The sequence below is a fragment of the Molothrus ater genome, chromosome 1 (genome assembly GCF_012460135.2).
Source record: "Molothrus ater isolate BHLD 08-10-18 breed brown headed cowbird chromosome 1, BPBGC_Mater_1.1, whole genome shotgun sequence".
Lineage (NCBI taxonomy): Eukaryota > Metazoa > Chordata > Aves > Passeriformes > Icteridae > Molothrus > Molothrus ater.
The window spans coordinates 4,332,470-4,346,697 of NC_050478.2; the positions used below are offsets into that span (position 1 = coordinate 4,332,470).

Sequence of the window (14,228 nt, forward strand, 5' to 3'; positions counted from 1 at the left end):
TTTTGTGAAAAATAAGACACAAACAAGGCCAAACATCTTCAGGTGTTCTCTGAAAAGGCCACAGCAGATAACAGTGCAGGAATTGAAGCGATTTGGTTTTGGCTGTTCCTTTGGGTTTGGGCAGTTCTTTCCTCCTCCCTCTGCAGTGCTGTTTGCCTTTGTACAAGTTTTGAGAGGTAGAAAGGAAAAATATTAAAATCCAGGGGGTGCATTACAGTATCTGCTCATCCATCTGGGGCTCATGACAACTACAGCAATTCTGTCACACACATTATTTAGAAAAAAGTAATAATCATAGTGAGGAATTTTATCTTGCACAATCAGCTCCATTTTCTCCATCACCAGCACTGCTGTGTGTTTGTTTCTGGATTTCCTGTTGTAAAGTTTCCTTCCCAGTGCTGCCCACGCTTACCAGGCTGTTTATCTGTTTACCCAACACTCCATCTCTTGTGCCAACCAAGATTAGGCAGAGGGAGAAGGAAGCTCATTCATAACCCATTCTGAGCCTTCAGCTGAAGCACAGTGGTGCTTTCCCAGAGACAAAACAAACCTGAGTGTGGATGGAAAGTATTCGTTAGCTGTTAGTAAGGACAAAGCTGAAAAGAAATTATTCTGTTCTTCCAGGTAGATGAACCAACAGCAAACTCCCAGGACTCAGTGGGTTCCCCCTGTTAGGGAACCAAGGTGTCTTGGTTTGGAAAGACAGGTGTCTGCTTAAGGAAGGCAGGAGCCTCCTCTGAAATGGAAAATGTAAACCCCCCTCCAAATTTTTATAATTTTGAAATTAAGGGGCTCTCAGGCAAAGATATGGGAGTAGGAATAACAGTTTTTTACTAGGAAAATTAAAAATTCAAATGCAACAGTACAAAAAAAGAAAACCAACCACTGCCAGGGTCAGAGCAGTCCCTGTCCCCTGTGTGTCAGGGGGTGGCACAGCCCCATCCCATGGGGGCTCAGCCCTCCTGCAGTGCCAGCTGTGGCTCTGCTGGAGCAGGGATCCTGCACAAGGGGGGAGTTTTCCTCTGCAGCTCCAGGGCTGCTGCAGATGGGCCTGGGCTCCCTCTGGCCATGCAGGGCAGCAGAAGCTGCTCCTCTGGCAATGCACTGGGCAAAGGCTGCTGGGCTGTGCCAGGCCTCAGATTGGATCCAGGTAGGAATGCTTGGCTCCTCCCCTGGGCGGAGCATCTCCCCATGGGATGCTGGGATTGGATCAGCCCTGCAGGGACACTCAGTGGCCATGGACAGCAGAGATCTCCTGCAGGGAGGATTGGCTGTGGGAGAGAGAAAGAAAAAACTGCCCCATGGACAGCAGAGAACTGCCCCAGCTCTGAGAGATGGAATAGAATTCACACTTATCTTACAACCCAGGACACAAGGTTTGCTGTAGCTGTCCCTTATGTCACTCCAGCCCCTACAGGGAAGGTGCAAATGCTCCTGAGCAGGCACCACTGGCAGCTTTCTCAGGGCTAAGGAGCCTCATGTTCTCACCTTGTCAGTGCCCTGTTCATGGGATTCAGTGTGAAAAACGTTTCTGTGCTGCCCAGCAGCTGATCTGAGTGTGTGTCCTGAGAGCAGGAAAGGTCATTTCTGTTTAATTGTTAAGATTAACAATCTTAACAATCATTTCTGTGTTAATTGTTAAGATACAGCAAAAAGATCACCTGAAAAGAGGAAAAAGAAACCCATAATAGAGTATATTTTTATGTAAAAATTGTTTTCTTTATGTTCTAAGGAGAGAAATAGCAATGGGTGTGATACACAAAATATAAATTGTGTAGCTGAGGGAGCCATCACAAAACCAGAAAGAGCCTCACAGTAAATTGCCCTCATTGATACAGAGATTCCCTCACAAATAAATCCTATTTAGACAACAAAAGGTGGGAGACTTGTGACGCTTGGAGCATTTGGGTTTCACATCATTGCCTGGAAATTTGTGAGTCTGAATTTTCTATAAGCCCTTTATTCCACAGGATCTGTGAAATCATTGGGCAGCATCTCTGACAGATACTATAGAGTCATGAAATGGCTTTTTTCTCCCCAGAACAGCACTGTAAATACTTAAAGACCCCAGAGAGATCCAGAAGATGGAGGTTTGGTTAGGGGCTGCCACTTTCTGTACAGGTCATTGTATCTGCCTCTAATTTGGAACAGCCTCGAGCCCCCTCTAAACTGGGCCAGTGACTGAAGAGCCCAGAGCTGACACTGAACTGAACCTTCCTACCTTGGCCTGCCTGCACTTGGGCCCTAATTAAAACACTAATGAGATAACAGCAGTAATTGCACTGTGGGGTGGAAAGGAGCTGATACAATTTAAGGACAAGCCCTTCCTCCCCTCACTTTAGGGTTATTCCCCTCAGAGAGCACTGCTGAGGCAGGAAAGCATCCCTCTGCAAACAAAATCTAAACTGCAAATCTGAAGCCTCCTGTTACAGCACAGTCCTGATTCCTAAAATCTGCTCCCCTGCTTTGTTTTTTTATTTGAACTGTCAGTTCATTTTTGGAGTGTTTCTAATTAAAACCCACAACCCTACAGTGTCTTAAAGCCACTTGACATGCTCGCTTGTTTGATGCTTATGAGAATAAATTAAAACTGGGGATAATGACTGAAGCATCACTTGCTGTTATTGGAGTCAGAGACCCTTTCAAGGGTGCTGTGAAAAGTGCTGGATGAAGGGCACTGAAATTTGACATGTGCCATGTACCCAGGGCAGCACAGTCAGACATCACTGCCCTCAGATGGGATTATGTCAAAATTCCATTTTGACACACGAAGTGCTGCCTTCCTCTTCCCTCCAGTGAACAGTGGCCACCACAAGTGGAAAACACAGGGATTTCAGGAAGAGGACAGTTCTGAGACATCTTTCAGTCACTGCTCATGAGCTGGAGTTGAATTAATGAGGAATTGAAGTGGAGCTGTAGCTCTGTTTTGTGAAATAAGAAACAGGACAGGGCACAGGCCTGATGGGACAAGGGGGAATGACTTGGAGGTGATGGAGAGTAGATTGAGATGGGATATTGGGAAGAAATTATCTCCTGTGAGGGTGGGCAGGCCTGGCCCAGGGTACCCAGAGCAGCTGTGGCTGCCCCTGGATCCCTGGCAGTGTCCAAGGCCAGGCTGGACAGGGGCTTGGAGCAGCCTGGCATGGTGGAAGGTGTCCCTGCCATGGCAGGGGGTGGAACAGGATGGGCTTTAAGGTCCCCTTCCATCCCAAACCATTCTATGACAACTCTGTGGGACAGCTATCCCAGGCCTCTGCTGGAAAAACAGAGACACAGAGGTTACAAGGAGAAATTGGTGTTACTTCCAAAAGAGGACTAACTAGAGGAGCACTAGAGGCTTTCCAAAAGAGGAGTAGAAGCTGAAATTCTAAATACTCCATGAAATTGCAGTTCCTGTGCACCTGGGGCAGTTACAATTGGCTTCACCCACCTGAGTGAAGAGCCAAGAGCTCAGTGTCCAGCTCAGGTGAGCTTTGGTTACCCCTTGAACACATCTTGGTGTATTCCAGAAGCATCATTGCACCAACCAATATGATTAGAGTGCTGAATATTCTTAGAGGGATAAAACTTGCTTCTAAAGATGCAATTCTGTTGAAATATTATTTTTAAGGATTTTTTTTCTCTCAACAATTATTTCCACTGGTTTTGATTTCTCATTTTCTCACCTCTGTGCACTGAGCTGTTGCAGCACAGGATGGTGTAACACGAGGATCAGGTCATGCAGGAGCTCTAAGCCTCACTGGGAAATAAAGATTGACCACAAAAATGCCTTTGATCATGGCAGTAGCCCTGAAGTCCATCTCCACATCACATTATTGTGTTGTATTCTGGGTACAAAACCTTGAATGAAGCAGTGGAGTTGTTGGATTGATTGATTGATTGATTTTCTACTTGTCTGTGTGTGTAGAAGGAGCTCAGAGATTGACTTGAGCTGAAAACAGGGTAACTATTTTAGAGAAAATTGCAGGAAAAAAAAGGAAACTGAATATAAGTGCTGATTCTGTATATTGGGCAAGAAACCTGTATTTTTATTGACAAAACATCTGAAGGAGAAAATTTAGGTGATAATCTTTTTTTGTTGTTGTTTCATTCCTGAATGGATTTTGACTTTTACATATCCCACAAGACAACTAATAATTGAGCACATTGGATGCTTTGAAATTTAACTTCTCATAGCACTGGAAAGACACACTCTATTAGATATTTTCTCTTCAATTGAACACATTGGTGTTTTTTAATTCTTTTCTCAGAGTCACATAACCAAGTTATAATCACTGAAGCTAAAGAAGAGGCAAAGGGTTGGATAAAAATGCCAGGGAAGTGAATTCCTTAATAAAATCAGTGAATCTTCCTGATTTCATTAAGGAAAACACATTTCTTGTGTTCACTTTGAGGTGTAAAACTGCCAAAGAACTGGTGAACCACAAAAACAGAGCAGGGTCAGAGGCCAAGTCTCAGAGAAGAGGCATCAGAGGCATCAGAGGCAGTTACCTGAGCTGCTTTTTCCCTCAGTGACTTCTGCTATGAGCTCACCCCAGCTATGAACTGCTCTGCAATATTTCTCAGAGTTAAAACTGTATAAATTTGTCATTTTTCAAACAGGCAGATCAATTTTTTTTTGTCCAAAACCTTTCATTCAGCTTTAATAGATTTTTTTTTCCCTCTTGTGCTTGAGAACTGAAGAGTTTTGCACCCTCTGGAGTTTTTTGTGTCTGGTTAAAAATAATTCACTACAACCAGTTAGTTGCTGCAGTGAGTGGGTGTATGGGGTGGGGGAGGCCCTGGAGTTCGCTTCTGCCTCTGCCTTCATCCATCATTTATTTAACTTTGAATAAGTTAGATTGCTGCTCAAAGCTCAGCTTCTCCAGCTATAAAGCCACTTTAATTATTATCTATTCAAAAATTATCTATTTAAAAGCTATCCTCCCTTGCTTTGAGATTCCTGGGTGACAAGTAGAGGAGTTAAGGGTCCTTATTTCAGTGTGGGATTTTGCTCAGGAGGGAAAACCAGAGATAGCCAAGAGGTCTTTATGATGTGCTGCTCTTTAAAGATGCAGCATTTTTGTGGTGGCAAGATCAAACCTAACCCCAGTAATCAAGGTGTGACCACACAAATGGATTTTTACATCTGCATCCTCTTGCCTGGTTTATTTTCTTTCTCAGTAATTCCAGGTGGGTTTTTTAGTTTCCTTTCTTCTGCTGGGAGCTGAGATGAGGTTTTCAGGGAGCCAGTGAGTGCAATTCCAGCATTTCTTTTGTGAATGAAAACTCCCAAAGCTCATAACCCTCCATGTAAAGCTGAGATTGTTTTGTCTCCCCATGGTGGTACCTTCCCATCAGGTGATTTCCAGTGCCAGGTTATTCCCTGATCACTCAGTCCCTGGACAGCCCTTTGCAATCAGTCTTGGTTTTTGCTGCTCTGAGCAGTTTGATGCCACTAAAAATCTGTCAGCCTGTTCTTCAATCCCTTTTACAGATCACTGGGATTGCTGTGAAACAGCACAGACCTGCTGCTGGCCTCTTTCCATTGAGAAATCAGAATAATAGATGTGTATATATCCATATATATATATATGTATTCCTGCCCTTTTCCCTTCTGTTCTTATGCACAGTGCTCTTCCCTTCAAGCCTGTGACAGCCAAATTTCTCTGGGACCTCTGGAGTGTGGAATTGGAATTCCTTTCAGGGAATTGTCCACTGGGTCTCTCTTGTTCTCTAATTGACTCTTTCAGAGGACTTCACAAACCACAGCACTCTTCCCTTCGCACCTGGTTTCTCTTCTTTACAAAGAATTTGTCCAGAGCAGCTTCAGGTTATGGGAAATATCAGTATCTCAATGCAGCAACCACTGGCTGATGCTCTGGAAGGCCTTGACAGGAAAAAAAAAAATCAGTAAATACCTGAGATAGTTCAGCTTTTCAGAACCAAGGCTGTGGAAGGACAGGGTGTTTTTAAAGTTTGTCACATCAGAGAGTGGAGGTGCTTTAGCTTATCAACAAAATCAGCTGATTTATTGACAAAAAGGAATTTTTCTTAAGTGAGAGTTATCCTTCCACTGTCCCAGGTTGATCCAAGCCCTGTCCAGCCTGGCCTTGGACACTTCCAGGGATCCAGGGGCAGCCACAGCTGCTCTGGGAACCTGTGCCAGGGCCTGCCCACCCTGCCAGGAAACAATTTCCTCCTAATACCCAATCTAAACCAACTCTATTCCAATTTAAAGCCCTTCCCCCTTGTCCTGTCACTGTCTTCACTTATTTTGATCTGTCATGCTCCATTTCAGACACCATAGTCCACATTGCTGAAGTTCTTCTGATCTGATAAAGAAATCAAAGTTTTCTCAGCCACTATTTTATGTAAATAATTATCTCACCTGTATATGTAGCTCTATACATTTCATTTATGGGTTTTTTTTGCTGAAAAGCATCTTCTGTAGTCCTGTGTAAGCATCCTCCTTGCTGATACAATTGCTTCTCTGAATATTTTCTTGGTTTCTACTGACTCTCTTCACACTTCTGTTTCCACTTCTGCATTGTTCTGTTTAGACACTGAGATTTTATTATTATTATTGATATATTTTTTCATTTCCCTTTCTCCTTCCTATCTGAATGGCTTATGTTTTTTCTCAAACACTGATCAAATTAGTTTTCTTATTGATTTTTTTAAAATCTCTTTTCTCTGAAGATGAGCAGTTCCTCCACTTCTGCAGCTTTGCAGTTCATGACCTGTTGACATCCTTGAGTTCTTCTTGCAGGACTTTTATCATAATTTCTGCTGTTCTGCATGCAGGCTGTGCTAGCTGCACAGAGCACAAAGATAATGTGCTGGTTTGATTACAGTCCATCCAGAATTCATCTCCAATTTTGCCACCATTGCTATTATTGACCTTTTGCTATTCATATTTTGTAGCTGTGGAGTCAATAAGTGCCCAGCAAGGTGTCCAATATCATGTACCCTCTACAAATTTTCTGAAATTTCTACTTCTGTTTGTGAAATGTTCATTCTTCTTAATCACATAAGGATTTCTTAATCAAATAAGGATTTCAGGAATCCTTATTCCTGATTGTACATAACAGTGTTTTCCAGCCCTTTGCCCAAAGGACTCATTGTGGTGCCTGTGACCTTTGAAAAAGAAGCTTCTGTGATAAAAAGCTCTGTCTGAGGATCAGGTCAGGCCAGCATGGTAGAACAATTAAAACAAAGCATTAATTAAGTGGCAGAGTGCTCATCTGAGGTCAGGGTGGCAGCATCCAAGAGCTCTCACTCAAAGGACTGCTCTGATCCCAATTTGGGTTACTTAACCCTGAGGTGATTTTACAGCACTTCATAAAAATATGAAATCTAAATAGAATAATTTTTATGGTTCCTGGGAGCGAAGAGGAACAAACATTCTAGGAAGCAGAGGAGCACAGGCTTTCTGTGAAGCATGAAATACAAAACCCAGCAGAAAATGAGCAAAATAAAAGCCAGTTGTCCATTAAATTCTCAAAAGAAAGAGCAGAGCTTAATGACCTCCCTTTTAAACTCCTGGGCTTGGGGGAAACTGCAGAGAAGCCCTCAGAGTCAGCATTGCCTCTTTTGTGCACTTTGGCTATTTCATCTTCATAAGGGAGATAAATTTCCTCCCAAGTGGAGTTTGCTTTTTATGAGAGAAAAATTTTACCACCAAAATCATTTACTGAAAAGTTTCTTTTGGTTCAGAAGAGTTTCTGAGCTCGTGTGTTCAGGTTGTGATAGAACAGTGCCAAAACAGATGGCTCAAATACTTTCTGGATCACTGGCTTGTAACTCCATTTTGGGGGTCTGAATTTTCATCCCAATTTAGAAATGGAAAGACTAAACTTCTGGCAAGAAATGGAAACTTTTTTCTTTCCCATCTGTACTTGGAGAGGGTCTTATTCCAGCAACAATGATATTCTTAGCATGGCATAAATAAAGGAGAAGAAGAAATAAGCCATTTTATTCTATCTTCAAGACTTTGCCTTTGGATTCATTTTATTTACCAGTAAATGTCAAGGTAAAAATCCTTAGTTATATTTTCCATTAGGAAGCAGAAAACATGGATAAACAGAAATGGATGAAAATAGAAAATGAGCCTAAAGAGAAATAAAAAGGATGCACTGCCTTTTATCATTGCCTCTCTTAAATGACCTTTCTGGGTCTCCATTGATGGAACTGATGTGTGGGTTTTATTAGAGCTGCCCAGCCCTGAGGAATTAATCTGTTGACACAGAGCTCTGATAATAACAAAGAAGTCCTTGACAAATAATTGTGCGCTTTGGTTAATACAGCACTTAGGCTGTTTCCTAGGAAAACTCACTTTGCAGTGGAGTGAGATCCTTCTCCCCCTGAAACACTGTGATCTAGCTGAGGAACAAAGAGCAGAGCCTTCATCTGCTCTGCTGTAAATCAGGCTCAGTCTGGTAGCCACTAGACTGGATGGATTCTCTCCAGCTGAGAAAACAGCTCCATTTTCATCTCCCAGCCTTCAGCCCTTGCAGGCTGTGTGCAGCAGCCACTTCCCTGCTTGATTCCCAGATCATGTCCCCTCTCCTGAGCAAACTGCCCCCATCATCCCCACGAGCTGTGGTCTCAGGCCCAGCAAGGACAAATAGACAATTAAAAACCCCATCTGATTATGCACCGAAAATTGATCTTCAGATCAATTCAGAAATAGTTAAAATAGTTTACTCAGACATCTCTGAGTGCTGCTAAAAGACCCTACTGAGCCAAGTGTCTTTCTGAAATGGAGTTCAGAGTGCCATCAAAGTGGGGATTTTTTTAAAGAAATCATTAAAAGTGAACACACTGAAAATGTGCTTCTAGAAGAGAAAAATAAGTATTTTTCTGTGACCACATTTTCATCTTCTCCCTTGGATTTTTTGCTTGCTAAGATCTGCATTGTAGGGGTGACCCTATCTAAGTCTTAAAGATCTCTCAGAGAAACCTGAAGAGAGACAGAACATTGGTGCCTCCAAACATTTTTGAGTTTCCATAGCCTGCAATGTCACAGAACCTCATTGACACAGCCCCATTCACTTCATTGAAGCTCATGTGGGATAACTTCTGAAGATCAGTGCAATATTTGTGTGGGCAACTGCTTCAAGTCGAAGCCCTGTTAGTTCAAAGCCACTCATTTAAACTATGTCAAATGAACCACTGTTGAAAAGTTTCCACTTCTTTGCAGTGAATACAAATAGATCTTGGGATAACCAACTGCTTAATCTGACAAGAAATGATGCCAACCCAGCTCAGTTCCTTATGCTCTTGCTCTCCTAATCCTCACTCTGGGATGGAATTGATTTATAGCCAAGGCCAAATCACTTGGCTTTTTTCTCTTAGGTACTAAATCCAGAATGGGGAAGAATCAGTTATTCCTTTTCCTGGAGAAACTGTGGGATGAAGCCAGCAGCAGGAGCTGTGTGTGTAACAGAGCTGCAACCACGTCCTGTTCTGCTGCAGAAACAGCTGGGCAGAGAAACTTAGGAGAAAGTGGAAAACTGTAGGGAGATATAAGAAAATAAAGATAGTGTAGAAAGTAATCTTATCCCTAAGGAGTTGCAGCTGGGCCAATTATCAAAGATTAGGAATAGGCCTGACTTTACCAGGCCACAGCTGTAGTAACCAATGAAAGAAGATGTTATAAAAGAGTGGGGTGGCCCCTTGAGAAGGGAACTGGAGTCAGTGGCTACTTTGTGAAGAAGAAATAGTCAGTGCTCTGAGGAGATGCCCACGAGGAACACCAAGAAGGTCTGAAACTTTTGTGATAAGGAGACAACAGTACGGAACCCCTGCAATGAGATGACAACAGAAAACCAAGCCTTGAAGGAGCTTCACACATTCTAAAGGAAATTCTAAAGCCAAAAGGAGTTGTGTGAAGCGCTCCAGCTGGAGAAAGATTGTCCTTCTGGGATGTCCTGGCCAGCTATCCAGCACTGCTAGCAGTATGGGGGCACTGTCCTGATCTCCATGGTTCGGGACAGCACCGGAGGCAAACGCTCTGTGCTGTGACAGCAGCGTGACCTTGTGGTAGGACGTGGCTTGGCTTGTGGCTACAGTCAGCAGAAATCAGAGAGCGCTCTCTAGCTGTGGTGAATCCAGGTTTAGTGGGTCCCAGGAGAAACTGACAGCCAAAGAGCACCAAGGAGGGGTTGCAACAGCTTATAAGGAGGGAGGGACACAGGGGAGGAGTCAGTCCTTGGACGAATAGGGTTTCAGAGGGGAGTGGGATACAAAAGATTGACTTAGGGAGAACACCAATGGGGATAACTTGAGGCTGGGGCCCCGGCCCCTGAGCCAATCACTTGATGCTCTAGCTGGAAGTTTCCAGAGAGTTCCAGAGAGAAGGGTGGGAGCGCCGAGTGACGGACAGGGCACCGGGGAGGGATTTGAGAAAGGGTACATTAATCTCCAAGGCAACTGGGGAGGAGTTGGGATAACTGGCAGCATAAAGGAGGGAAGGGAGAACCAGGGCAGAACCATTGCATGATAGGGGAACAGAACAGTCCAACTTGCACAGACACAACACAACAGTTGTGAATTATTTTTCTAAGCTCCCTTCATGTACTGAAAAGGCCAGAGAATTCTCCTGACTCAGTGGTGGTCCCCTGCATCCAAGCAGGGGGCACACATGAGACCCATTTTTCCACCACCTTCCTTCCAGCTCAGGATACTCTTCTTCCCCCTGTCCCATTCACCAGCCTTTAAAAAAAAACCCAATTCTCTGGTTTGCAGGTAAAGGCAGACTGGTAAAAGACTACATCAATGATGGAAGAAGCAGAGTCAAAGTCACTCTGAAGTTCAGATGAGATTACTCAGGAGGAGGATTCAGTTTGAGTGGCTAATGCTGCTGTTACCTTCTCCTAGAAAATGGACTTAGAAATTATGTTCTGGCAGGGTTCCTTAGACACCTGGGCAGTTTTTTAAGTCAGCACTGAGGAATCTGCCTTCCTGGTGCTCCTGGAGAGAGGTGAGGTCTCTCAGCAGCTTTGTGTCACATGTGCCAGTGCCACTCACAGGCTTCAGGGGTGCCTCAGGTGCTGCTCTGCTCTGGGCTTGGGCAGCTGAACTGGGAGAATTAAAACCAGACTTTTATAGAATTAGAGTGTTTCTGGTGAAAGAACTCCCAGAATTTTCAGCTAGCAATTCTTCTGGACTGATGAATCACGCCTCTGCAAATGAATTTCACAAAAGGCCAGAATCCCTCATTTTCTGATGCAGGCTGTGGCAATTTGAATTTCCAGTTCAGATGGCAGGATGCTGTCACATTGAAGCAGGACTTATGAAACTTGAAATGCCTTCTTCACCCAGCTCATCACTATAATGCCACGTGATCAGCCCCACTGATACTTGGAATTTTCTCTTACCTTGGAGTCTGTAATTCAGTCTGGCACTTTTCATTACAATTGCAAAACTGGCACATTTTGGATTAGTGCCTTTTTTGCACCCTTGGTAGAAATAACTCAAGCATGGCTCTGAGCTGATAGAGAACCTCAAGATTCAGCAGCAGAATTGCAGAGAGGGAAGTTTTCATTCTGTGGGTGAAGGTCACCCCCATTCACCTCCTGTTGGGCAGAGTCTGCCTGAACATCTCTCTTTGTGTTACTGAGAAACAGGGCAGGCACCAGTGTGAGGAGTTTAAGATTCAATTCAAAACCTCAGATATGGAGCTGCTTTTGTCTCTGATAAATAAAGCATGAACCAGCATCAAGTTCTTAATATGACAAAAAACAAATCTGAGAACAAGCACATAGGCTGCAGTGCTTTGTTTACTTCTTGTACTCCCCAGGGCCCTGCTCTGCTGAGGAAATCATTTTCAAAAATGCCGTGTTCACTCCTAGAACAGCATTTTTGTATCTCACATAGGATGTTTACACAATTCCCAGTGCTGCCAGTCTCCAGAGTCTGCTCAGGTGTTTTATTGCTCCATTTGTTCTGAGCCATGGAGCAGGAGCCACAGGGAATGCTCTGATGGATGCCAAGATATGTAAACATTGAAATACACCCCATAGCATGGGGAAAAAGGAGCATATTTTGAGAACACCTTTCAGTTGGCAGCTCTGCTGGGGTGTTTGTAAATATTCAGATGTCAATCACAGAATTGTTCCATTCAGGGGCTGAAAAATGCCAGGAGCCCCTGGGATTGTGTGTCAGGTAAATATTTTTTCCCAAGCTGTGCTGGGACTTCAGCAGTTGTGTAGTTCTGACAACTTTGGGACAGACCCATGTCTTGTAAGCTGCCCTGCTTTATGCTCTGAAAACAACTCCAAACCTGCTCCTAAGAGCCAAATCCTTCCACTGATCACAGCCTAAAAATCAATCTTCTCTTCACTTTGTTGGGTTTTTTAATCTCCTGTTTGCACTATGCAAGAAAGTTGCCAGCAGATGGTACAGCAGTAATTAGAGCAAATACCAGTTCTCAGTGGTGAGGCTGCAGCACAAATAATAATTAGTCAGCTCAGCAGATTGAAAAGGGGAGTGGCAAATCCATCAATCCCACCTTTAGTTCCTCATTGTACCCAGAAAAGGAGAAAAGGCAGTAAAAAGAAGCTCCTTCTTAGGGCAATAATGTACTCCATTTTCACTGCTGTTTTGGAAGCATTAAGAGTTGTTGGATGTTTGCTGTATAATCTGGTATTTCTAGTAAACTTCTGAGTCTGTTGCAATCAGTGGTAAAGCCAAAAGGCTGTTTTCACTCAGATTGAAACTATAAAATATGCTTTTTAAGGTGTATCATATCCTGTAAGCCATTATTTTACTGACTGGTTGCATTTTTTTCCTCTCTCTCCCTTCTTTTCCAGATCAATTTTGTATTTCTATTTAACATAGTTAGGATTTTAATGACAAAGCTGAGAGCTTCAACCACTTCAGAAACAATCCAGTACAGGTAAGTCAGCTTGTGATTTCTGGTGCTAACAGAGCTCTGCCTTGATTGTCCTGTCCTCGTCCCATCTTTGTCTTTCCAGGTGCCACTGTTGATGGAACTCATAAATTAGGCCCACAGTATTTATGTGTGCAGGCTCCCCAGAAAAGCCTCCCTGCATTTTTCTGTCCACTCCATTTCACTTCAGGCGTGCCCCAACACACAGAGAATCCCCTCCTTTCCATGAAATCTGAAGGATTTGGTCTCATGTGAGGACAGATTTACCCATTTCTGTGTGTACACAAATGTTTATAGAGTAAGTGCTGCATCCAGCTCTGGGCTCCCCAGCACGGGAAGGACCTGGAGCTGCTGGAGCCAGTCCAGAGGAGGTACCAGGATGATCCCAGGGATGGAGCAGTGGGGAGAGGATGGGAGAATTGGGATTGCTCAGCCTGGAAAAGGCTTTGGGGTGACAGAATTTTAGCCTAAAGGGAGCCTGCAAGAGGGTGGGGAGAGACCATTGACAAGGGTCTGGAGTGACAGGACAAGGGGAAATGGCTTCAAACTGACAGAGAGTAGGTTTGGATGGATATTAGGAAAAAACTCTTCCCTGTGAGGGTGGGAACCTGGCACAGTGTGCCCAGAGAAGCTGTGGCTGCCCCTGGATCCCTGGCAGTGTCCAAGGCCAGGCTGGACAGGGCTTGGAGCAACCTGGGATAGTGGAAGGTGTCCCTGCCCATGGCAGGAGGTGGAACTGGATGATCTTTAACCTTCCAACCCAACCCTGGAATTCTGTGATTAATGTATTGTGGTGGTTTGACAGGAAATGTGTTTTTTGGGATGCCAGTATTAAAATCTGAATATCCATTGGCCCAACCATAGCATCCCAAAAGACACATTTCCTGTCAAACCACCACATGTATGCATACAGGTATTTAATGCTCCATTTAAAATGTAGGGGAGGGGAACAAGGGGTGATTGTGCCCCTTCCTTCCAGCTGCTGCCAGAATTAGTGTAACCACTCAGGGGCTTGTAGCACAGAACTGATCCTCAGCTAACCAGTACCTTCATTTGGGTTTGGCTTCTCAGGGAAATGAGTTCCCACACCCAGCAGACCCCACAAGCACTGGGATGGCAGAAAGGAAAAGGCAGGAGGGAAGGTGGCCTGGCCCCTGCAGACAGCAGTGTGGGCTTAGGTCAGCCTTAACAGCCTAAAAGCAAATTCTCAGACACCAGGAGATGCTGAGTGCCCTCTCTTGTCATCTGCAGTATCTTGGAAGATATTTGAAGGACTTAGGGACTATCAGGTCCTTGCAGTAGGAAATGGCACAGGTTTTGTGGAGTGAGATCAGTCACTCTAACTCATTTC

At 44.0% G+C, this 14,228-nt stretch overlaps 1 protein-coding gene across 3 annotated transcripts in view; it reads left to right on the forward strand.

Annotated features, from left to right (window-relative positions):
• CRHR2 (corticotropin releasing hormone receptor 2) overlaps positions 1-14,228 on the forward strand; it is a 154,119-nt gene that overhangs the window by 116,133 nt on the left and 23,758 nt on the right. For all 3 annotated transcript variants that reach the window (XM_036406635.2, XM_036406637.2, XM_036406638.2), the window contains one exon: positions 12,798-12,883. In XM_036406635.2, coding sequence (XP_036262528.1) covers positions 12,798-12,883 — 86 coding nt within the window. The remainder of the gene's footprint in view (positions 1-12,797; positions 12,884-14,228) is intronic.